General features: G+C 39.7%; 2 protein-coding genes across 9 annotated transcripts in view; one reads left to right on the forward strand and one right to left on the reverse strand.

Annotated features, from left to right (window-relative positions):
- The window catches only part of LOC310746343 (uncharacterized protein), a gene marked incomplete at its 5' end in the record, with an annotated part of 432,823 nt that overhangs the window by 43,660 nt on the left and 363,656 nt on the right, over positions 1 to 25,507 (reverse strand). The gene's annotated exons all lie outside the window — the stretch shown is intronic.
- Positions 1 to 25,507, forward strand: part of PAPOLA (poly(A) polymerase alpha) — a 43,171-nt gene that overhangs the window by 555 nt on the left and 17,109 nt on the right. For 4 of the 8 annotated variants that reach the window (XR_014548067.1, XR_014548068.1, XM_083613703.1 and 1 more), the window contains exons 1-12: positions 6,461 to 8,864; positions 9,537 to 10,509; positions 12,529 to 12,595; positions 13,086 to 13,167; positions 15,281 to 15,390; positions 15,700 to 15,753; positions 17,139 to 17,250; positions 18,248 to 18,337; positions 18,436 to 18,574; positions 20,058 to 20,130; positions 21,729 to 21,849; positions 22,884 to 22,968. Coding sequence is in view for 4 of the 8 variants with exons in the window: in XM_083613703.1 (XP_083469829.1) it covers positions 10,280 to 10,509; positions 12,529 to 12,595; positions 13,086 to 13,167; positions 15,281 to 15,390; positions 15,700 to 15,753; positions 17,139 to 17,250; positions 18,248 to 18,337; positions 18,436 to 18,574; positions 20,058 to 20,130; positions 21,729 to 21,849; positions 22,884 to 22,968 (1,163 nt within the window). In the remaining 4 variants the exon portion in view is untranslated. Of the gene's footprint in view, positions 1 to 6,460; positions 8,865 to 9,536; positions 10,510 to 12,528; positions 12,596 to 13,085; positions 13,168 to 15,280; positions 15,391 to 15,699; positions 15,754 to 17,138; positions 17,251 to 18,247; positions 18,338 to 18,435; positions 18,575 to 20,057; positions 20,131 to 21,728; positions 21,850 to 22,883; positions 22,969 to 25,507 lie in introns of those variants that run through there. The other 4 variants (XR_014548065.1, XR_014548066.1, XM_083613705.1 and 1 more) reach the window with 1 other exon arrangement.

Below are 25,507 nucleotides of genomic sequence, written 5' to 3' on the forward strand. Positions count from 1 at the left end.
TTCCCACGCTCTCTCTCTCTCTCTCTGTGTGTGTTTCGGCGCCTGAGGGCCTCGTTCCTCTCGTTCCCCCTTTTTTTTGTCCTGGCGCAGAACTTCGGGGGAGGAGGGGGCGGCCTCGGCGGAGCCTACGACCCTCAGCCGTAGCCCCACAACAAGTGGCGGCGGGCGTTTCACGCCTCGCCTCACACTCGGCCCTCTTGCCGCTTTCTCAGGCCTTGTGGGGGGTGAGCGTTTTGTGGGGGAGAGAGAGGACGCATGTGCGGCGTCTCGCGGGCGCCGAGGCCTATCTGGGGAGGTGCGCAGGCCCCGCCGCGCGCCGGAATCAGCCGGATGGTGGCAAAAGTCTGCCAACCAACTGCTGGGAGCGCCATCGCCGCCTCCCTCCCGCCGATGTTGCGAAATCCCTGCCCACCTTCCTCCCCGCATCCCCGCCACACGTTATTTGAGAGGGGGGAGGGGGGCTGGCGGGAATTGCAACGCGAACGAAAAATCCTGTGCTGCTTAGGAGCTCTTGCCTGAAGCACACCTGCAGCTTTTTAAAGTTGCACGCCTCTGTTGAGTAATACCTGGAGAGGGCCAGCTTATTTTGAGGCCTTAGCCTCCCCCACCCACCCCTGTCCTCCTTTGTTATGTTTTCTCTCCAACTAGAGGTTTTCTGTTGGCCGCTGAACATCTCGCTATACAGTTCTATGTAAATGTGTTGGCACTCGTTTGGTTGCACCGTGTTCCTTGTGAGGCATTGTCATGCTCGTGAACGCATATTTTTTTATTAAAAGAAATTGTATTTGGGGTAACTGGCACTGTGTGCACACCATATGTTTAAACCCATTCAAAGCACAACACACACCCCAGAAAAGAATTCTGGGAACTGCAGTTCTGCTCCCAGTCCCAGAGCTGCAATTCCCAGCATGCTGAACAAATTGCAGTTCCCAGGATGTAGGTGGGGGTGTATTTTTTATGTGCACAGCCCAAGTCTACATTTATAATTTTGTGTACAGCTCTTTTCTGATTCACAATGTTTGCTGGGGGTTGAACTGTGTGTTCTAGTTGCATTCTACAGCAGAAATCCCTGGAGAGTCTACAAAATAAACGTTTGTTTTCATTGTGTGAACTTTGCCATAGTTGTGTGCTGGGTATGTTAGGTAAATAATCCTTGACAATTCTTAATAGTGGCTATACGTTTGTGAAATGTATGTAATAGGTTTTTAAATTGTTTTTGGGAACAGTTGTTTTAGATTCTTTTCTGAATGTTTTGCAAAAACTAGTTTAACAAAGTTGTAAGATCCTGAATGAAAAACTAGTTAGTGACTTGAGGTGATGATAATTACCACATTCCCTCTTTTCTAATATGGATTTGTTTCATGTCTTTTTCATTAACAATAAATTTTGAAGAATTTAAGAGACTATCCCCTGCATCCAGTGTTAGAAACTCACATATATAAGCTAGGCGCCAAATGGCTCTTTAAACCAAAATGGAATGCCTAGTTGCCATTGTTGGGGTAAGATGGCTCTAAAATCTTATTTTCCAAATGATTGATTGACTGTGATTGATTATCAATTAAACATCTGACAACCTTGAGCTAACTTAAGAACTTTGAGAACTTTAAAAAGAAAAGTCACTTGATCCAGGGACAGTCCACATACATATTGGCTTATTTCTACCTTTTTTTCTTAATTGTGGCTGCTCCTGCTCAGGCTGCACAGAAAAAGCATTTTGGTTCCTGGAATTCATTCTGATTGTGCAGATAAAATATAACTGAATTCTATAGGATGGGGTCTTAGTGTGTGAAAACAGTGATACCCAGGCGTGCACCTCCAGGTGGTGGAGGTGTGAGGCGCTATCCTGATGCCCAGGCATCTTTACTTGGTCACAAGTGGTTGATAGCCAGCTGCAAAATACGCCTGGCTAATTTTGAACATTGCCTGCAGCAGATGAATAACTTACAATGAAATGCTGTAAAGTTTTATCTGCCTGTTTGCCAACATCATAATTATATTTGAGAGGACCACTTTAGAATACATTTATTTAGAATACACTTTAGTATACATACTTTTGAGGATCAGGCTATATCCAAACCCTTATGAGCTCAGTTAAGTGAGAGAAATTGAGGGTTCTTTCAAAAACTTAATACATGATATAAGTGTGGAGACTGGTTTTTAATTTGAGACAATATTTGTATTCCGCTTTTCCATCAACAAATCTTGAGCTCAATATGGCTCATAATAATCACAATAGCATTTAAAAAACCAACATTGTGGTCACTAATATCAAACACAATAGTGTATAAATAAAGCAAAGAAAAACAAATTCATCAAAATAATAGAATTCAATAAAGTAAAAGTAACTCCTGGTACTGCAAGGCTACATGGAGCCTTACTCCAGGACAAGCTGATCTACCTGGGCTTTCCAACTTCTGCATTCCCCACAGAACCTTTTTCCATGAGGACTTCTGCTTACACTATGGAATTTCCCTCCCTCTCTTCTCCTTCTCCCCCCCTCCCCAATCTGCTCTAGAGGACTGGTGTTTGATGGACTTGGATCCAGTACCTGTAATACCCTTCAGCATGTACAAAGTAGGATTTCCCCTTTTTTCTAACAGCATCCCTTCCGCAACGTACTGCAAACTGCTTATGAAGGTTGATGAATTTGCTAGTATTTAGCAAAATTATTATATATTGCATAAGACAAAAGGGAAGCAGTAGAGACGATAACAAAAATGTGTTTGCGAGTACATGTATGTAAGATACAGTTTAAGAAATATAATCTTAATGTTTTTAAAAAGTTTGCTGAGCATCAAATAATACTTCATTGGAATTTTTATTTCTCTTTTTTCCATTGTTTTTAAGCACTTTATATAATAAAGTGTCTTCCTGTGCCTTGTTTTTGCTGTGAAGGTAGTGTTCCCCAGCAGTCAATGTTGAATTTTCTTTGGAGCCAGGTTGAAGGCTCTTTGGGATGGAGCATAGTGGTGCTTTTCAATGTTTTATTTAGATCTTTGAGTGCCATAACAAGGCAACATGGGGTGAAGGAACTTTATAACTGTTTTCCCAGTACTGACAGAATACATAAAAGGGAAGTAGGATTGAAAGCTTTCATTATGGTTGTGTCCTTGATTAATAAAACCATAAGGATCAGAAAAGATAAACTAGTGCTGTCTGTTTCTTCTGCACTGGAACTGGAGGAAAGGTTGTTTGGGTTGTAACAGTGATTAGCTCCCTTCTCACTCAGTAAGTAAGCTTTGCACTTTGTGGAAGTGTATTGCGGACTTAGAATCTTTTGGGAAAATTTTACTTTGTTTGGTTTGAATTTTAGAATCAAATGCAATTGATTAAAGGGGTAGTACACTATGTATTTTGAAGGGAGAATCCATAGTTTCTGCATGGTGCTTAAACATCTGATTTTAGTGTCTTTGTATTGCTTGTGGAATTGATCTAACCATATTATAATTAGCTTTACTGTAGCCTTAGCCTCAGCTCAGCTTATATTGGGATGTGTAACGTATGGTCAGTGAGAAAAACCCTCCCTTTGTGGTAGGGTTGAGTGAAAAAAATTGGATCACTGATGAGAGTGGTTTAATTTGTTTTCTACTATAGAACTTGTTGATGATTAAAGTGTGTTTAATTCATATTTAGTATGAAAGTATGGCCATATGTAAAATAGGGTTTTTCCATTGCCTTGTAACTCCCAAAGACGTTGAAAGATTTTGTTTCTGGAAGCTTTGAAAATATTAGTTGTAATAATGATTGGCTTTGGGGGGTTTTTATGCATCGTTGTTTTCCACCCTTTGCTTCTTTTAGAGACAGGGCTGGATAAAAATCATTTAATCTTCATAATAAAAACCTCTCCTGAGAATTGGGGCCTCTCAGGAAAGGCTTATTTAGGATGTTTGTTTGCTGAAAATGACAGAAATCAGGCTGGGCCCACTCAGTTTACGTCTCTCTTCATAGCAGTATCATTTTAGTTCTAATGAAGATGATGCTTTGAAAACATATGATAGGTCAACTGGCTTATTTTTTGACTTGTCACACAAATACACAAGTCTAGTGACGGTTATAGTGTTTTTTATTACTGGATTATATGGAAAATAAATTGTTCATTTCTGGCTTGTAATGGAATTTAAGCCATTTTGAATATCTTGTGGGGCAGAGCTTCATAAGTACAATTCGTCAACAATGTATGTGCATGTTGTACAACAAACAATGATGTACAGAAAATTTTTCAGACCTTTATTTTTTTGCAGAGTTTTATCAATAGCATATGTTAATTAGTAACAAGTGGATGCTAGTTGCAGATGCAGTATTAGACATGTTTTACAGTGTCAAAGTTTTTAGCTTTGTTTACTGACTGTAAGTAAAATAAACTTGCTAAATTAGATCACTTTGGGGGCATCACAAGTGCAAACTGGAAATTTCCCCCCAAATCCCCACAGTACTAGTAATTACAGTCATACCTCATGTTATGTTTGCTTCAGGATACGTGTTTTAGGGTTGCAGACCGTGGGAAACCCGGAAGTACCGGAACGGGTTACTTCTGGGTTTCGCCGCATGTGTAGAGGCGCTAAATCACACTTCGCTCATGTGCTGAAGCGCCAAATGGCGCATGCGTAGACACGGCGCTTCAGCTTGTGAACGCTGTGGGTTGTGGACATGCCTCTGTCACGGATTACGTCCGCAACCCGAGGTTCCACTGTATATTATAATTATTTTTAAATGGTTGTTTCTGTTCTGAAGTTTAGTATACCGTAGACACATGGAGCTGAGTTTAGTTTAGTTCCTGGCTCCATATCCCTCTAGTTCCTATATTTTTGATCCAAGAGAATTATTATATGCAGTAGCCCATAGTTTATTTTACAGTATAGCTTCTTATTAAGGCTTCTCATATTGCTGTGTTTCAAACCTTTGAGGGAGCTGGGCAAAGAACTGGGAACTAGTAAGCAGGCAAGATCATAAACTTGTGGTAGAGACTATAGAGAAAAAGGATATGGTAAATTCAGAACTATATTGAGTTGCAATGCGGAAAAAGGATTTGATTCCCAAAAAACTTTTACATTGAAATAATGGATCTAAGGCTGTAATCCTGAACACAGTTACTGGTGAGCAAATTTCATTGAAGTCAGTAGGATGTACTTCTAAGTTAAACTGGCTGTGGATTGTTCTGTATTCAGTAGAGGTCCTTGAGCATTAAAATGGTTAGCCAGTATTAGTGATCTCTGATGGTTTGGCATTTACCATGGCTAATCTGGATAACCGGCATTCAAAAAAAATGTAATCAAAATGAAAGTATTAAATGTCCAATATTTACTAACGAGGTCACCGTCTGAAATGAATCACCAGGATTAAGTTTCAGTGGGTTTACTCTGAGTAAAAATTAGTCAACTATGTGTTGGTATGTTTGGTTTGATCACATAGCTAATACTCCTCATTATGGCCTGATGTCCAGATTGTTTTTGTTTTTAATGGCCTATCAACTGCGGAATAGGTTGGTTTGCTGTGATACTTTTCTTGTGTTAACACTACACAGATAATGATGACTGAAGAAGGGTCATAGCCTTGCATGCAGGAGGTCCCAGGTTCAATCACCAGCACTTCCAGAAAGAGCTTAGAGCCCTCAGTTTGAAAACCTGGGGAACTGGTAGGGGTCATTGTAGACAGTACTGAGCTAAATAGACCAATGATCTGTCTCTGTATAAGGCAGCTTCCAGTATTCATATGGAGCATCAATGTTGGTAATTCAGGATATGGTAGCGTAGAACTTTAGATAATGCTTTCCAGAGGTGAGGCCATGTTAGTCCCTTGAAGCAAAAACAAGTACAGGCAACTCCCCATTTACGCACAGTCTGTTTGTGTGTGACCGCACATACACACATGGTGCCTGGAACTCGAAATTGGAATGTAGAAATGGAGAGCACCCTGGAGAGGAGTCCTGGCTTGTGAGGTGACCCTCCTCAGAACCTGAAGGGAACCTCTGTGTGAGCCAGAGCATTGTTGAGGCTGCTCAGCTGACGCACAGGGAAGCAGCAACTGCTCCTCTACCCCACACATCAGCTATTAGGCAGGGAGGCTGAGCAGCCTCAACAAGCCCCACTGCCCCTTGGGCTCTGGGGTAGGTCTCTTTGCAGGCCAGTAGGACTCTCCAGGGTGCTCCCAATATATGTGATTTCACTTAGACTCTGGCTACTTGGCACAGTGCTGCAGAGATGTTGCTTTGAGCTGGATGTATCTAGATAAGTAAATAGTCCCTACTTTAGCACTAACACCTTTATAAATGATATAAATATAGAAACAATGAAAATCTCAGCTATTCTAGAATAGAAATAAAATGAGCTTGCGTTGCCTAGGCTGGAATCCAGTGTTGTTAGAAATAGTGATGGGAAATCTCTGTTAAGAAGAGAGGAAAGGAGAAGAAAGCAAGGAGTGATTATTCCTGAAGCCTGTTCCTGATTTCAGCTGAGCCCATTATTACAATTGCACTGACTAATATCTACAGTGGACGCTTGGGTTGCGAATGTGATCCGTGCGCGTCTGCGCACACATGGGTTGCGATTCGGCACTTTTGTGCATGTGCAAAGCGCGATTTGGCGCTTCTGTGCATACACAACCGCCCAAACCCGGAAGTAACCCGTTCCAGTACCCTAACCCGAAAAAACGCAACCTGAAGCATCTGTAACCTGAGGTATGACTGTATATGGTTTTCTTCAGAAAGTTCACAGATGGGGGTTTATCTTAGTAACCTTAAGTGATGTGTGCTAACTTTCTCTTCAAGTGTTTTTCTTTCAGTTGAATTATTGAAAATATTGTCTGCTAGGGATCATTGAGAAAGGGATGGGAATTACAACACATATGTATGCCTTTATACAAAATTATAGTGTAAGCATGTTTGGAATACTGTGTACAGTTCCGCTTGCCGCATTTCAAGAAGGTGTTGAAAGGAGCAGACAAAGTTATCAGCAGAGTGGAGCAACTAACCTATGGAACTTAATACTTTAGAGAAAGTGGGAATATGATTGAGATTTATAGAATTATGTATGGAATGGAGAAAGTGGATAGAGTATTCATTACAATTCGTTATATATTGCCTTTTAAGATACAGATCATTCTAAGGTGACTTGTAAGTTACATTAAAGTACCTTTTTAGAAATCACAGAAAGCAATATCTGCATGTAAAAAGTTGTCGGAATCTTTCTCACAGGGCAGGTAGACTAGCTGTATATGTGTAAAGGTGAGAGGGCGGTTCATAGCTAAGCTACCTTGAGCTCAGTCTTCTTTGCCTCTCCGCTGGTATCTTATCACAGGACAGTTGAAGTGCATGGTCCTGTGAGTAGTGGAGCAAAAGTCCCATTTTGTGTCATGCCTTAAGATAGTCTTCAGCTGCCTTCCTCTTTTACCTACAATATTTCCCACAGAACAGTTGATACTAGAATTTTCTTCATCAGTAAACACTGGTTCATCCAATGACTGACTGGTGAGAGAAGTGGGACATACAAAAGTACCGTATTTTTTCTTGTATAACATGCCCCCATGTATAACCCTATTTTTTTCTTTTGGACTACAAAAAGGGGGGGATTGTCCAAAGTTGTAGAGCTTTGGGGGGATTGCCCATAGTTGTAGATCTTGGGGGGGGGTCACCGCCATAAATCACTCTACAACCTGCCCGCCACTGCAAATAGTACACATCACCGACGACTCCTTCTCACTGCCCTTAAACCCTTTCATTTTATGTATCTTCACAGTTAGATATTCTAAGATTATAATATTTTTTCATTTTTTTCCTCCATTGGTTCACCCCTAGGTCTTCTGCATTTTTCCAGTTACCCACTATAATCTGTCTGGCTGTAATTACCATCAATTTTACCCATTTACATTCCTCTTTTGTTTCTAACTTGGTGCTACTCAGGCTAATAAGAACCATTAATTTTAATATTTCCACCTTCCTACCCACAATTCCTAATATTTCTATACCAATCTGTTTCCAGAATTCATTAACTAACAGACAATCCTACCACATATGACTGTACGTTCACATCACTCCACATTTCCTCCAACAATTCTTACTTCCAGATTTTGTAATATGATATAACCTTACAGGTGTGTAATACCATTTTTGTACCAACTTCAACCCTTGTTCCTGGATTACCCTAGAGGTCGCAACAAAGGGTGGTTGCCAAAAGATTCTGTCCCGATCTTCATCTAAAATCTGTTCCTGAATATCTAGCTTACAATATTATTTCAAACTTTCCTTTCTCTTTGTCTAATAACACGTTATAAAATTTTGAAACTATTCTAGCTCTATCTGTCCTATATCCTTTCACTAATTCTTTGAAGGGTGTAATAATTCCTAATAATAATTTAGCAGAGAGGAAATTTGTCTTTTCCGTAACCAATGAATCTTATTCCAAGTACCACAATCCTGTTCCATCATACCTTCTGTTCCCCAGCTCTTCTCCATCTCCTCAGTTGTGATCTCCTTTAATTTATCCCCTACCTCCTTTGGGATGAGCTCCCTTAACGGGGCCATTTTATCATAATACCACATTTTGGTAAGGGGAGAGAGGCCAGGAGAAAGCTCCCTTCTCTGCTTCTCCCATACCCAAATGGACCCCGTAAATGTTAATATTTTATCTACTTCCCTTTTCCTTTTCCTCCTATCGAATATTCTTATTTTCCCTCCTACTACTTCCAAATTCTCCCGCTCATCCGGGATGACTACTAGTCATGAGAGTTAACTACTACCTCCAGGTTCAGAGGAAGCGTGCCTCCTAATACAAGTTTTTGAGGAGCAGTGCAGGAGAGGATTACTGCCCTTGTGTTCTGTTTGTAGACAAGGCATATGGGTGGTCTCTGGGGAACCAGGATGCAGGATTACTGTATTTTTCGTTCTATAGGACGCACATTTTCCCCTCCCAAAATTAAGGGGAAATGTGTGTGCGTCCTATAGAGCGAATGCAGGCTGCGCCGCTAAGCCCAAAGCCAGAACAGGAAGACGGAGCACTGCGGAGCGCTCCGTCTTGCTGCTCTAGCTTGGGGATGGCTGCGCGCACAGCCTCTCCAGGGCAGCGGGGTGCCTTCACCCCGCTGTCCTGCAGAAGCTAGCAAGGCTGTTCCCAAGCCAGAACAGCGAGACGGAGCCCTCCGTCTCGCTGCTCTAGCTTGGGGATGGCTGCGCGCACAGCCTCTCCAGGGCAGCGGGGTGCCTTCACCCCGCTGTCCTGCAGAAGCTAGCAAGGCTGTTCCCAAGCCAGAACAGCGAGACGGAGCCCTCCGTCTCGCTGCTCTAGCTTGGGGACGGCTGCGCGCACAGCCTCTGCAGGGCAGCGGGGTGCTGCGCTCCAAAGGCTTCAGGGATCTTTGAGGCTGGCGGTGGGGGAAAGCAGCGCTTCCCCCCCTCGCCAGCCCCACAAGCTCTGGTGAATGTACCTTGAACGCACCTTGTTTTAGAGGGGGGGAACAAGAAAAAAATTTTTTCCCCTGTTCTCCCCCTCCTATGGTCCGGTGCGTCCTATGGTCCGGTGCGTCCAATGGAGCGAAAAATACGGTAGATAGGCTGAGTGCCAGTTGCTGGAAACTGAGGAGGGGGAAGTGTTCTTGTATTCAGTTCCTGCTTGCAGGTTTCCCACAGGCATCAGGTTGGCCACTGTGAGAACAGGATGCTGGACTACCTGGGCCATTGGCCTGATCCAGCTTGGTATTCTGATGTTCTAGGGCTTCATGTTTTTCTAAACAGTTTGCAGTTACAGTGTAATCACATCTTACACAGGGGTTATGTTCTGGGGATGGCGTGTATACACAAAAATGGGTGTACTCAAACTGCCTCCTTGAAACCATATCTGTGTGAACACAGAAAGGGCCTTGTCCCCCAAGTGGAAATGACACAGAAAGTGCTTTTAAGCTCTCGTGTCTTGTTTGCATTTAACTTACAGAATTTCAACCAGATGACCTTCAATTACATATGGTTGAAATTGCATGAGTGAAATGCATACAACATGCAGTGGTACTGTACGACTGAGTCTGCAGTCACTGTACAAAGTAGGTCAGTTTAATTCCATATAGTCGTCAAAGAGCTCAATATAAAGGACCACACTCTTGTACTGTGTTCACTAATCTGGAAGGTTTGCTTATTTACCATATTTTAATTACCCTGATTATGAACAAAGCAGAGTTGTTGAATATTGTTAAGAGGTTGTTAAACCAATTTAAGTAACTATGTTTTTATAGTATAGAAACAGCTGAACATGTGCCCAAGTAAACACTTTCATTTTTTGTATTATTATTTTTTACTGCAATGAATGGATTTGTTGATGTTGCATCTCTTAATTTTGTCTTACTTACCTTTATTAGTCCAGTTACAACCCAGGGATCACAACAGACACAGCAACCACAGAAGCATTATGGCATTACCTCACCTATCAGTTTAGCTGCCCCCAAGGAGATTGACTGTGTTCTTACTCAGAAATTAATTGAAACCCTAAAACCCTTTGGTGTCTTCGAAGAGGAGGAGGAACTGCAACGCAGGTAAATAAGACATTTATTGATACATAATATACTGTGGAGAGGTGACAATCCATACTGGGGTTATGGAATCACAAAACATTGAAAATAGATCTTCAAATTATTTCAGGTCCCAGTAATAGAAATGCTATACAATTCTAAACAATAGCTCGATATTCCATTAAAGTGTGTCTTTTAATTTGTTCATGAATCCAAGTTTCTGGAATGTCTAGTGTTCATTGATGGGTTATTGTTGCAGCATAGTTGTTTCTGCACAGCCAGCTCCCATGTCATGCTGGTAACATCCAGGAATTGCATAGCACAGGTGAATGACATGATTACCTTCTTTGTCAGCAATGTGTCAATAACACAATAATCTATTCTAAGCTGTATGCAGTGTGAAGTGGGAATTGCATTAATTTTTGTAAACCACTCCTGAAATGTTTTAGTTTTACTTACTGCTTGGAACCTCCCTTTCCTTCCTGTGGAAATCCCCAAGGCACTTACAAAACGGAGGGGGGATTTGTACTCACAAATATTTGTGTGAGAGGGTATCATAGAAATAGTAGTACGTAATATTTTCAACAAGTGGGACTGCAACAGAATGATGCAGCATATCGTCCCTCCTGAAAGCAGTGCTCCTGTTCTGAGTTCCAGTCAACCATTACCCCTAAACCAAGGACATTCCACCTTTCTTCTCCACATGCCTCCCCTCTCCCTCCCATTTACTGTTCCATGTTTAATTTCCTTCAGACACTCTACATTCTGTGGTGACTTAGCATGTTTAGTCCTCCTTGGGTTGTTGAAAAAGGGTGGCCCTGTCATTTCCCCCCATATATATTGTACTTCCGAAAGTCTCAAATACCCAAGTGTGCTTTTATTTCCCTCTTGTTTCTCAGTGTCACATTTTGGTTACAATTCTAACAGCGTTCACCACCTGAGTTTACTAGTAAAAGAAATAATAGACAACTATTGACTTGGGAATGGGAAAGAATAGAGCATTAAAAAATGATGCAGTTGTGTGAAATTTTATAAATGAAATCTTAACTGTATCGAGTAATTTTGGTTTGGGGGTTCTTGTATGCTCTTCTCACTCAGTAGCAGTTACAAAATTGGGGAAATGCTGAGTATTTATCAAAATTCCAGATAGGTGTTTTATCTTTATAGTAAAGATAAAATACTGCAAGACTTTGAGCTGTATAAGGTGCTGAATTTTGCTGCTTAAGTTAATGTTTGGAGGAAGGCATTATTTTGTGAACAGACCATATCAGGTATGTCCCGTCCCTGTCATTGTCCCCTCCTGCCCACTCTGCCAGCATATGATGGGGTAGAAAAGGAAGCCTTAGTAATTTGGATCCCTTGTCTTCCAAATACTATTTGGCCAGTATTGTAGCCACTGAGCTTGTGTAGGCAGTGCCTTTAGCTTCTTGGATTTGTGCATGGAACCCGGCTATAAAAGTAGGTGCCAAATATTCCACGGATGAAAATACTTTCCTCCAAATATCTATTAAATTATAATTTGAAATAGTGGTTTAATTGATAAAGTTTTGAAAGACCTGGTTCAAATACTAGCTCAACTATGACACACTTTTGTTGACCTTGGGCCACTTATCTCAGCTAATCTGCTTTGCAGGTACAATGCCAAAAGGCCCCTGTTATTGTGTCTTTAACTCAGTTTGTTTTGCATCTGTTAGCTGCTGGTGGTTATCTCCATTTCTTGGAAAGCTTCACTGGTGGGTTTCTGCAGCTCAAGCTGCTGTGAAAGGCACAAGAGCAGGTTAGACCATTTTTTTCTGGTTGCCATCCTTGTTGGGCAGCTGCTGTGAGGAATATATGTGATCATGTATGCCTCACCCTATTCCTTTGAGAAATGGTGGGATATAAATTAAATAAAATCAATAATTTCTGGACTAGCTTTGACAAATTACTTGAAACATTCTCCTCCTCTGCTACACTCTGAGTTCCCTTTTCTGGATAGGGAGTTTAAGTGCCTTAACCCAATTTCTTCATTGTGTGTAATTTATGAATGTGTTCCATCAACAGAATTCTAATTTTGGGGAAACTAAATAACCTAGTAAAGGAATGGATACGGGAAATCAGTGAAATTAAGGTATGAATTTCTTTATTCATGTAGATGTACATTAAGACTTGTATCTTTAGCTGCAGCAGAATGTTTAAGCCACTGCATTTGGCATTTAGCAATTGACATCAGTGGGAGAAAGATTATTTTATTTGTGATCCTTTAACACAGTCTTGCATACATTGATACTTAGCTGTTAAGCAGCGAAATATGATGTTTAATTAGATTTGTAGAATATGCAGTTTAATGAGTGTCTGCTGCATCAAGCTTAAGCAACTGACTGTTTCTGTTGATAAAACTAGTAGAATGCTATTGCAAATGGTGTGACAGCAAATTCTCATAGTGGCTTAGAAGTGATAACTAGCTAACTTTTTGCCCTTACCTCTTATCAGTGTGCCACAACGGAAATAAGCTCCTATCAGTAAGCTTGAAGCCAGCGTCTAGAGTTTGAAGTGTGCTGCTATTTCACTGGTTCTGCATTGCTTATAAAAATTCAAATCCTGTGTTTGCTCCCTTTTAGAATCTTCCACAGTCTGTAATAGAAAACGTTGGAGGGAAAATTTTTACATTTGGATCATATAGATTAGGTGTACATACAAAAGGTAATGTGTCCCTAATATGTACCTAATATTTTATACATTTATAAAATATGTTTGCTTAGTGCCTAGTTGGTAGCCAATAGAAGTATAAAAATCCACTGAAGAGCCTATAAAACCTTTTACGATTCTGCTGCAAGTGACATCAATGACTTGCTTGGACAGGAGACTTGCCCTCACACAAACATGTGATTAGGAGAGGATGATGGCTAAGGGCTATACCATAGCAATCATAGCAACAACTGGTTTCTGTGACTAGCCGTACCTCCAAAGCACAACGGTCCCATAGGTAGTTCTGTCTACACCATTTAATGTGATTCCATTAAAATTAATTATTTTAATGTGATTACATTGAAATAAATTATGGTTTTTGCACCACCACAGTTCAGTAGAATCCCACTCCTGAAATGCAGTCCTAGGACAGCAAAGGGAGCTCATCTTAAGATGAGGGAATGTTCCTCACAGTTGGACACATTTTGATAGCAACTCATTTGTGTTTGTGGGGGGCTACTATAAGTGCTGGTATAATATTAGATACGTTTTTAAAATGAACTTAGAATGAATTAAATTCTGATTAAATATTTAAAGCCTCTGCAGACACACAGAAACTGTTAGGATCTGATGCTAAAATAAAAGCATGCTGGGACCTGACACTTGATGGTGGCAGGGTAGGTGTTGGTATTAATGCAACAGAGCTCTCTGTCTGCCCTTCCACAGCACACCTGCGCCTTGAAAGGCAATGAGATTAAAAGTATATTTCTGCCTTGTGTAGTTCAGGCCAATCAGAACTACAGAGGATGGTACGGTCCTTCAGTATACCGTATTTTTCGCCCTGTAGGGCGCACTGGCCCATAGGGCGCACCTCGTTTTTTTTGGGGGGGGGAATAAATTTTTAAAAAATATTTCCCCCCCCCCCCAGCCGCGGGGCTGGGGCGGGGGAAGCCTGAGCTTCCCCCGACCCCAGCCGCCAGAACAGGCTGCTATCCACAAGCCTTGCAAGCCCGGCGGGAACTCCCGCCGGGCTCAGAAGGCTTGCAGACATCTGTGCGAAGCACGGGGGGCGCTCCGGAGCGCGCCCCGTGCTTCGGGCTGCAGGCTGCTGCCCGCAAGCCTTGGGAGCCTGCATTCGCCCCATAGGACGCACACACATTTCCCCTTCAATTTTGGAGGGGAAAAAGTACGTCCTATAGGGTGAAAAATACGGTATGTTATTGTTTGTCAGGAGTGGAGTTGGGGCTGCCTTTTCTTGGTGGCCATTGTATACTTTATGTAATCATTAGTTGTCTGGTACACGAATGAATTTATTTGCATTCATGTTTAATGCAATATGGTCTAATTGCCACTCCATAATAAAGATATCCTCAACCAGTGTCTGCTGCAAGCAGGTAATAAATTAAGAGTGAGGAGATATGAGAGTTTTTAACTTGCATGCTGTGCTACCTCTGGTATAGATAAGAAGCCTAGCATTGAAGCTCCGTTTTAGTTTCATGTAAACTATTGAAAATTGTGAACTGTATTTGCTTATATTAAAAAAACACTGCTGCTTTCCAAAAGTAGCTCCAGTGCAAAACAATAAGTCAACTAAGTTAAATTGAGCCTTGTTTTAACTTATATTTCCATTATCAATTATACCTTTGTAAGTTGAGGATCATACTTGTGGTGGTTGATTTCAAATGGTAGATTTCTTGAAGTGGAAGTTGCTGTACATACTGAGTGAAAGAATGTACAGTCGTACCTTGGTTGACGAATGGAATCCATTCTGGAAGTCTGTTTGACTTCTGAAATCATTCAAAAACCAAGGTGCGGCTTCTGATTGGCTGCAAGAGCTTCCTACACTCAATCGGAAGCCGCATCGGATGTTGGATTCCAAAGAATGTTCACAAACCGGAACACTCACTCCCAGGTTTGCAGCATTCAGGAGCCAAAAAGTTTGAGTCGCAAGGCGTTCCTCAACCAAGGTATGACTGTATTTCAATATGATATTACCATTTTTAAGTACAGTATTTGAAAGAATCCTGTGCTGCAATAATTTCTGTTCAAAACGATACCATTGCTCTGTTGCCTCTTTTCTGGTAGGCTTTATGTGGTAACTAACTCTGTTTATTCACGCTTCTTTTAGGTGCTGATATTGATGCATTGTGTGTTGCACCAAGGCATGTTGACAGGAGTGATTTTTTCACCTCGTTTTATGAAAAACTGAAACTACAGGAAGAAGTAAAAGACCTACGGGTATGTGAATTACTCTGTATAAAGAAAGACATAAGTCCCCAAAGCGTTACGATAATTGTACATTAAGAACTGAGTTGATTATAGGCTGTTTTAAATAAGCATAATGTTTCAGTGATGTTGGAAGGTTATTGTAATATCTATTTCTATATTTGAATCCAATTTCTGATAGAATTGCTTGCTGTTGTAAATTCTGGTTGATGTAGAATTAGAGTTGAATGGAATAAAAAAGCTATCCTAGCCAGGCCCTTAAATAGTTCCTGTTGAACATCAGGTATGAGTACTAGTCATTGTAAAATATTTATTTTTCAGGCTGTTGAAGAAGCATTTGTTCCTGTTATCAAACTGTGTTTTGATGGAATAGAGGTAAGAGTAATTAATACAGCTTTTGCACCACCATCTGTTCACATAGTCCACCATCTAGTCACATAGTCCACACTGAGGCCATCCTCACATGGAAGTTATTTGTATGAACAGTTGTTTCCTTTTAAGGGACATATACCTTGCAACAGTAACTTGTTTTTTAGTGACTGCTCAAAAAATGCTACTTTAGTCAGGGAAATTGTGGCATCCATTTCAGATTCTATTTCAGATATTATTATTGTGCAGCTTGAAGCAGTAGGATGCATAAAAATTGACCCCACTTGGAATAAAAATGTCCAGACCCATCCACATATACAGTCCCCAGCACACACAGAAAGATGCTGCTGCCTGTAGCAGCTCGTTCACAGTTCATTGCAGTCCCAAAATCTTTGCTTCGGGTCTGTTGCCAAGCGTGAAGTGAGAGAATGTTACTGATTAAATGCTGATTAAATTCTTCCCGTTGCTGCACACTAAAATGCTCCCCAATTTGTCAACAATATGTCTTACATGCTATGTAATACCTTTGTAAGAAAAAGATCATGCTGCAGTTAACTGCTGCCTTTTGTGTTGCTACTGCTGCTGCTGCTGCTCCCCACCATTAGTCTCATGCATGCACAATAGGTCAAGGGAACTCCAGGGTTCAGGTGGGCAGCCTGGCCGAGTGAGCCGACAGGCAGGTGGTCAAGTAGAGCAAGTGAGCAGACTGGCTTTCACACACTCCCTGTTGTCACTATTACCGTGATAGAGGGTGAAAGTCTTTCTCTGCTTAGTCCATCACCACCAGTAGGAAGCGTGCATTTCAAAATGCATGACTGTTGGTGGCAGAGCATGGTGAAGGAGCGAAAGACTTTCCTCTTCTTTCCCCTTTTTTCTCTAAGTGATGAGAGCAGCAGGACCTTAGGATTTGGGTGAGCTGCTAGAGGAGGGGAAGTTTTGGGCAAGCAGTGAAGGGATGGGGATTGGGCAATGGTGGGAGTAATGGGTAGGCAAGGGTGGGGTTTGAAGGAGCTGGGAGAGCTTGGCAGGTGAAATGTAATTGGAAGGAGGGCAGCAGTCCTGAGTTCATTAATATGATGCAAACTTGTGTCCTTGGCAAATCCTTACTTTACTATGAGGGGTAAATGAGGATTCTTTTTCTTCTGTCTCATAATTAATTATAAAGCAGTGATGATGTAGCAGTTTAAATTTGCATCCAGTGTCCAGAGAAGCAGGTGATCCTGAAATCACTGGCTATACAAACCGAGAAACTAAGTAGCACTGTCTCTACAAAGTACATTTTATGGACTTTAAAAAAAAACAAAAACCAACAACAACAGTTCATAGACTTAATGACTAGCATAATAATGGAATGATAACATACTTCCCTTCTTTGTTCTTGCTTATTTTAGATTGATATATTGTTTGCCCGATTAGCACTTCAAACTATTCCTGAAGACCTAGACCTTCGAGATGATAGTCTTCTTAAAAATTTAGACATTAGATGCATACGAAGTCTTAATGGTAAGTTATATTATTTTATTTGGTATTTTTTATAATTGAGAAGATAGCTTTTTTGAAACTTCATACAAATATCTTCTGTGGCAACAGAAGATACTGCATATTTCAGTATTGCATAATAGTTATTCAGCATACATTAATTAAAAGTGTAATAATTGTTAAAGTGGCTGTCAAAACACTGTTTAGAGGTAGTTTTAATGACATTGTTGCACACTGCAAGAATCTGAATTCTGCTGACCTTCCTTTGCAAAGATAATTAGTCTGTTCAATGTTAACCATAGACAGAATTTAGGTTGATTGATGTAAAAGTGTGTGTGTGTTTTCCCATTCCTTAATATGGCTTGAGGCAAACATACGTATCAATCTATGCAATTTCAGCTCTTAATTTTGTTCAGTTACAAAGTATATGAATTTGTGTTTAAATCAGACAATTCATTTAATCTGTTTGGGTTGTATCTAAGAGTTGTCACTCAGCTGTCAGAGAAATTGAGAGGAAAGCAATCTTGGGGATCCCCTGCACGCCCCTATTATTATATCTGTGTCCCTCCCGGTTCCACTGATGGAAGCCTTACTGTCAGCTAAGCAAAACGGCTAGATATAACCCTGTGTATCCCAGTCCCACAAACAATTTGAGATAACATAACGTAGTGCAATAATTTGCAATGGGAGTCAAGCAAGGGCTTAACAAAGGCATAAATTCTCATTGATATGGAATGGTGGAGGTGCTGTAACTATGCCTTACTGTGACAATTGTATATGCTGAATTACCATCTTTCAGGTTATAGTATAGCACAATATTATATTGTGATTTTATGTTTTTGTTGTGCTTGTTGAAGAGAGAACCTTTATTGTGCATAGCTTTGTATTGGTTAGGCTAAGAAATAATTAGGCTAAAAAAGACCCCTCTTCTGAAAAAAGCAAAGTAATCCCAAAACTCTCCAGTTTTGTCTAAAGTCTTTTCTTTAATATTCATGATGGAAAAATGGTTTCTGTTTTCTAGGTTGCAGAGTAACCGATGAAATTCTCCATCTAGTACCAAATATTGACAATTTCAGATTAACACTGAGAGCTATCAAACTATGGGCTAAACGTAAGTGGGGTTTTACAAAATGGATTTTTAAAGAATGCTTATTTCCTGTTGAATGAAAGTGACTAAAGTTGTCTTGTCTTTTATCTCTACAACAACAGGGCACAACATCTATTCCAATATACTAGGTTTCCTTGGTGGAGTTTCCTGGGCTATGCTAGTAGCAAGAACTTGCCAGCTTTATCCAAATGCAATAGCATCAACTCTTGTACATAAATTTTTCTTGGTATTTTCTAAATGGTATGTCTTTTTAGATTACACTAAAATAAAATTTATTATAGACCCTGAATTTTAGTGTTGTTTCTATGACATTCCTTCAGATGGTATCAGGTTAACAAGTGTACTCATAGGAATAATAATCACCCTTCCGAGAAATTGCAATACACTTGTCAGGTTTTATTTTATAGTCCTCTGTGCAAAACATCTACTTACATTATGTGAGGCACTTAAACACATGAGCTCTTGTGGAGCTCTGGCCTTTTTGTGTGGCTCTATCCATTTTAGGGCTAATTGAGCAAAGGGTCACAGGCGGCATTCATACCTAGTCTGAACGGGTTGGTGTGTTAAAATGGGAACTCTTTAAGGTGAACAGCATTTGCCAGTTCATGTATGATGTGATTGTGCTACATGTTTAGGGGAATATTTGGGATAAGTGAACTGCCTGTCTTCTAAAGCACAAAAAATATTTTGCATAACTGGAATTATTTCCATATACAAGAATTAACAAATTTCTGCATGTGCTCTCATATAGAGATGAGATTTCAAATTAAAAGTGCAGAGTTCATTGCACAACACATGCTAGCTGCCCATAATCTGAAACCTTCTTGGAACCTTTGAAGATTTGATTTTTCTAATGTTAATTTGCTGAATTGGATTGATAGTAGCACCTTGGCTCATGTGCTGCTGCTGCATGGTTTTTCTAGGAAAAACTGATATGTTTGGGGGAGCTGTGCCTGTAAGAATACTAAATTTAAAATGTACATTGCACCGATGCACTATTGGTACACAAGGTTTCAATAAATAATCTGGTTGTTTAACCTGTTCCAAATACTTCTAAGGCCTAAGACAAATGGGTAGCATAGTGTGTGTGGAGTATAATCTAGAGTGGCACTTCAAACTTGCAATAAGGTTAGCTTCTTAAAAAGAATAACTTTTTATGGACAGAATAGCTGACGCATTGAAGATACCGTTTTTTTTAAAAAATACTTCCTATCAGTCCTAGGATCAGTTTGCACATAACACCAGTGTCCAAGTAGCAGGGGGTTTCTTAAGCAAAGACACAATTTATAGGGAGACATTCTACATGCATTTGCCAAATTATGTGGAGTGTCCATACTATTGGTATCTTGCTGCTGTCTGTTGTCACCCATCCTGGACATGAGGAATGAGATGGATTCCAAATGTTAAAATAATGTTCCCCATAAATATTTCTAGCATAACAATAGCCCTAAAGAAGTGTGCTCTAAAGGTGTATCCATTTGAAGATGAATGGCTAAAAACCAAACCTTAAGCATTTGTCAGTTAAGTGCTATGAAAGTTGTTTGGATTGAAGGGAATAAAACAAAATCCATTCCTTAAGAAAGCTGGTTAGGCAGTTTTCTTTGAAAAAAGCTTCGTCTGATGCTGCGTCTGGTGTATAAAATGAAGGCTCACATTCAAACATGCTTGCTTGTTGTTATAAATAAGTGCTTTTCTTACTCAGTGCTACAATCTCTCTAAACAGGGAATGGCCAAATCCAGTGCTATTGAAACAGCCAGAAGAATGCAATCTTAATTTGCCTGTATGGGACCCAAGGGTTAGTGTATTATTTTTTCCCCCTATAAGATCAAACTGCTTAAAACAAATTGCTTAAGCCCTAAGGAATCTACCATGGTTACAAATACAAATACTGGTTAGTTTTACAGCACTTCTATACTTTCTCTGTAAAATGTAGGCCGTCACTTAATTTTGTCCCAAGTTTTTACTTGAAGCCTTCTCCTCCCCCCACCCCCGTTTTTGGCCTCGGGATTTCTCTTTTTTGCTGTAAAATTCCCCAAATGCAGTCTTAAAAATGTGAATACAGTGGTAACTCCGGTTGCGGACAGGATCCGTTCCAGAGGTCCGGTCGGATCCTGAGGTGTCCGCAACCTGAGGACCACTTCTGCGCATGCGCAGACTGCTTCTGCACATGTGCATGGGGCGAAACCCAGTAAAATACTTCCAGGTTTGCTGCGCACGCATCCCGAAGTTTATGTAACCAGAGGGTTACGTATATACTTAAATTGGGTATTGCATCCGTTTATTCACTCTATGATTTCTGTGATGACCATAGAAAGTTGGGCCAGTACTGTACACTTATGCCATAGGTGTCTGCTCTGTAGGCAGGTGTTTATACCAAACCAAGAATAGTAAGTAGCTTTTTTGCCATTAGTTTTTCCCATTTTTCCTTTAGAAAACTCAAGTTACTTTCACGCGACTCCCAGTAATCTTCTATCTGGCACTGATTAGGGCCACATCTCCTTAATTTCAGCAGTACTATAGGATTACTTGCACCTGGGCTCCTGCAAGAATTACACGTCATGTATTATAAAATAGGGTATTTTTCTCCCTATTGAATGTGGCTATCACAATCGAGTTCTGGGCTTGCTGAAACCCAGTTGGATATCAGAATTGTGACTACACAGTGCGTGGAATCGGAGCCTGTTGGTTGACCAACACAAGCAAAAATTGGTGTATATGAAGACTGTACAGTTCGTTTTCAATAAAAAGTTTACTTTAATAAAAGCCCACATCAGATGTTATGATTGTTTTTTGCCTTGTTATCCTTTGGCATATGAGCAGTATGTAACACAAGTCCTTTGTACTCCAGTAGCTAAAGAAAACCATGTAAGGAAATGGTAGGGTTTCAACTTAAAATAATTACAACTTTAAAAGTATTGACATGCATCTGCACATTTCCTTCCTTCATCAAACATACTGTTCTAAATAAAGGATATGTTAAACACATTTGATCCTGTTGGGTGCTTAGTTTTTTATTTTTACTTTTTTGAATTGGCCTCTTCATGACAATTAATATACTACAGGAAAAAAATGCACTACATATTTCAAAAGGGTTGCAAACCGTAGTGTGCCTGGTAATAAAGTTCTTCATGTATCAGTCAGGTATCACTCCAGTTTCATAATTATAGACAAGCTAGCATTCAGTAAAGGTGCAATTGGAAAACAGATAGTTAAGTTTAATCTGCTCTTAAAAATATGTCACTTTTCCTGAGTTTGAAGTAGGCTGCCAGTATTAATTACCTCACAGACGTCACTAGTGGTATATAACATAGGGATTTTTTTTTCAATGGACAGATCCACATTTTTTAACTTAAATGTGATTGAAGAAAACTGATTGGCTGTTATTATATGTAGGTAAACCCCAGTGATAGGTACCATCTTATGCCTATAATTACACCAGCATACCCCCAGCAGAACTCTACCTACAATGTGTCCGTTTCTACACGTATGGTGATGGTTGAAGAATTTAAGCAAGGTAAGGAATTCTGAACATCTATTCCCGAAAGAATGAAAATAACCCTCCTTAGATTTTGTGTGTGTTGATAGTTTGGATCCAGGCATTGTGCTAATGCTTATCTAGTAGCTTTTTCTAATTGTAAAGGCTTTTAGAAATAGCATTTCCAAACTAATTGGAAAGCAGCAATTCTTAAGTGTGGCTTCTTATCCAGCTTCAGCTTTTCTGGGTATTGCAGTAGCCCAGTACTCTCTTTGCTTACAGCAGCTGGGAATAAATATATGGTACTTTGGAGATACTGGGGGAAAAATGGGTTCTTGGAAACTTGTTCCACTGGTAAAATGCTGGTCAGAAAGAACGCTTAAGGCAGTTTTAGTACTTGGAAAGATGGTGTTGTATCGTAATTATTTTAGCCATAATTGAACACGATAAGCAAAACCTGTTTAAACGCCACTTGTACATAGCCCGTATAAATGAGGTGTTTAAAAAACGTATTTATTTGTTTGCTGCCTTGGGCTCCTTTGGATGGAAGGGCTGGTAATAATTTGAATAAATAAGTAAATAGTTCAGTGATACCATTCATAATGTCCCAGGTTCAATTCCCACCACTTCCTATTTAAAATATATATTTTTTTTCCATTTGGAAAGATCAAGGCAGAGAAAGAAGCTTTGGTCTGAAACTTTAAATAAACTGTAGTTTGTTATTTCTTAGTACAGAGTTGTATACCACCATCTAACTTAAATTATGAACAAACTTTCAAAATTATCTCCATATGGGGCAGGCTGATAGCTCAGGGATACAGCACTTTCTTTGCATGTAAAAGGTTCCAGGTTCAGGATCTATCATTTCCAGGTGAGGCTGGAAAGCTTGGAGGGCTACTAGGCAGTCAGAGGTGACATTGCTGACCTAGGTAGGCTAATGGTCTGACTCATTTGGCTTTCATTGGGTAGCTGTATTTTCATTTATATGCTCTTTAGTCCTTGTGTTCAGTAAACTGTTGTTCCGATGAAGAAAATAATATATGAAAAGGCTGAAATATGTTTTTATAATTCAGGTCTTGCTATCACAGATGAAATTTTGCTGAGTAAGGCAGAGTGGTCCAAACTTTTTGAAGCTCCAAACTTCTTTCAAAAATACAAGTATGTATTTTATGGCATGAAAGATGTTTTATGAGTATCTATTTTAACACTTTCACACTCATTTAAACTGGCTAACTTTACTAGCAATAGTTATAGTGGACAGATGTGATAACCCTGTTTTGCACGACATTGATCAAATTTTACCTAAATATGATGGGACATGTATGCATTTCATTTGAATGTAAGATATTTGTGGCTTCTAATCATTTACTAGTAAAACACTTTTTAAAAGTTACCTGCTAAATGCAAGCACTCTCTTCTGGAGGATTTCTTGAGACTTGCCAGGTATTTTAAGAGTTCCTAATAAGAAAGCTTCTTGACTGTTTCTTGTATTTGGGTGAAAGTTGTAACATAGTTTATTTTATTTATTTTTAAACTTACCTTATTTGCCCTTGGTTAAAACTGGTCAGATGGCCACTCCAAGCTGAAACTTAAACATTTTCTGTATTGGGTGGTTATGTATTAATCTAAACAAAATGACAATGCAGCGTTTCACCCATTAAAAGAAGACTGATGATCATGATAATGCGTCTGTGTTTTGATTCCTCTAACTCTTTGCATTACAAATGCTAGAATCTTAGACAAATTTTGGGAGGCTAATCCACTTTGTGTCAAAATGGAAAATGAGCGTGCACACCTGGTATTTCAAGGAATATTGAAGATGTTTCTCTTAACACCTCATTTTGACAAAGTGGAAGGAATGCTAGGACTAATTTATCATGACGTAAACCTTCCTTATCCATCAGTTATAAATGATATGAGTGTCTCAATTGTCATAGGTTTCTTAATTCAGGTGCTGCATAGATTAAAAAAAAACAAAAACCTAATTGCAGTAGGTTTTCTGACCATCAAGGAAGAAAAATGGATTTGGTATACATTTAGTGTTATCCAGATTTTGAAATTGAAAGGTTGGATAACTAGGTCATGAATACTTTGCCCGAAACATAATATTCAGTCTTCTCCCTGTCTGGTTCCTATATGTGTTGTCACTTATATAGCAATATAAGCAGAAATTTCATTACAATACAGGTATATGTGAAAGAAGTTACGTTAAAATCCATTATATTAATTTGAGAAGATGTTTTAGGATCCTGCCAGTGCTAAATCACCTTCTTGTCTTCCAGCCGATGCATGAAAGATTAGCATACACACATTATTTAATATTAATTTCCTTTGGTAAAACAACAACAACAACATTGTGAGAAAATGAAATAAAGTAGCCTCTAAGTATGTTTGGGGGTTAAAAACAGAGATCTAATTGCCAGACCAGCATGATCAGTAGCTGTAAAAAGAAGGCTAATGAGTCAAATGTAAAATGTTGATGACTAGGTGTTCAGTCAGGAAAGGGAAGCCTGTGGCATTCCAGAGATTGCTAGACTATAGCTCCCATCATCCCTGAACATTAGCATTGGAGGCTGGAACTAATGGGAATTGTTGTCTAAGAACAAGGTTTCCCATCCCATCTATCCATTAAATTAAGGCAGCCAATAGCAGGCCAGCTAACAATTTCCATCAAGGAAAATATTTGTAATGATATATGATAAATCCATGTCCCTGACTCTTGACACCATTCAAAAGGTCAGAATCCAGAGAGTTCCTTTAGCAATTCCCAAGAGCTTGTGTATAGCAGTGGCAACTCTGGACAACAGCTCCCCTTGCAGTCAAGGAAGAACACAAACTAGTCTGCTTTTCTTCAATTGATTCACCAAAAAATTCAGAATAGGAATTTCTAGATGTCACCATACAATCACTTTAGAAAGGTCTGTTTAAAAAAAGACAAAAAACCTTTGGGTTCGTAATTACTTTAGTAATCATTCTGTAGACTTATTAAGACATTTATATACTGCTTAATTATTCACATTTCTAAGCTGTGTACATAAAATCAATCCACAGAAAATGGGTCAATAAAACAGTACAAATTAATCATAGAACCAAGTACAATCCTAAAATGCCTGCTGGAACAAGAAAGTCTTAAGTCATGCACTCTCAAGTTCAGCAAGGAGGGTAGCCTGTCTAATCTCAGTTCAGAGGGAGTTCCACAGTCTTGGATAATGGTTTGATAAATCTTGGGTTGTAGAGTTGGAAGGAGACCCTGGGGGTCATCAAGTCCAACCCCCTGCAATGCAGGACTAGATCATACATGGTAGGTGACCATCCAACCTCTGCTTTAAAACGTCCAAGGAAGGAGATTCCACCACTTCTCCTGGGAGTCTAGTTATAAAAATTTCAAGCCCCTGCCCTGACTACACTGTTGGACTCCAGCTGAAAAACCTACATGCCAACTAATAAGAAATCCAACTGTATTGCTTGTCAGAGTTGTCTGCACTTCTACAAATTATGCTGACTGCAATCTAATCTTCAATAAACTCTTGTGCACACTAGATCCATAATTATAATTTATCTAGATCAGATTTTTTTGATCAAGGTGTTTGGTAGCTACACATGGAGCTAAGTAAACCATGTTTGTTCTCCAAATGCCAATTTCTCATCTGTGTGCTTACAGAAACCAGCTAAATTTTAACTCCAAATGTTTTTGGTT

The sequence above is a fragment of the Podarcis filfolensis genome (assembly GCF_964270895.1).
Source record: "Podarcis filfolensis genome assembly, chromosome: 1".
In the NCBI taxonomy this organism is placed as follows: Eukaryota; Metazoa; Chordata; class Lepidosauria; order Squamata; family Lacertidae; genus Podarcis; species Podarcis filfolensis.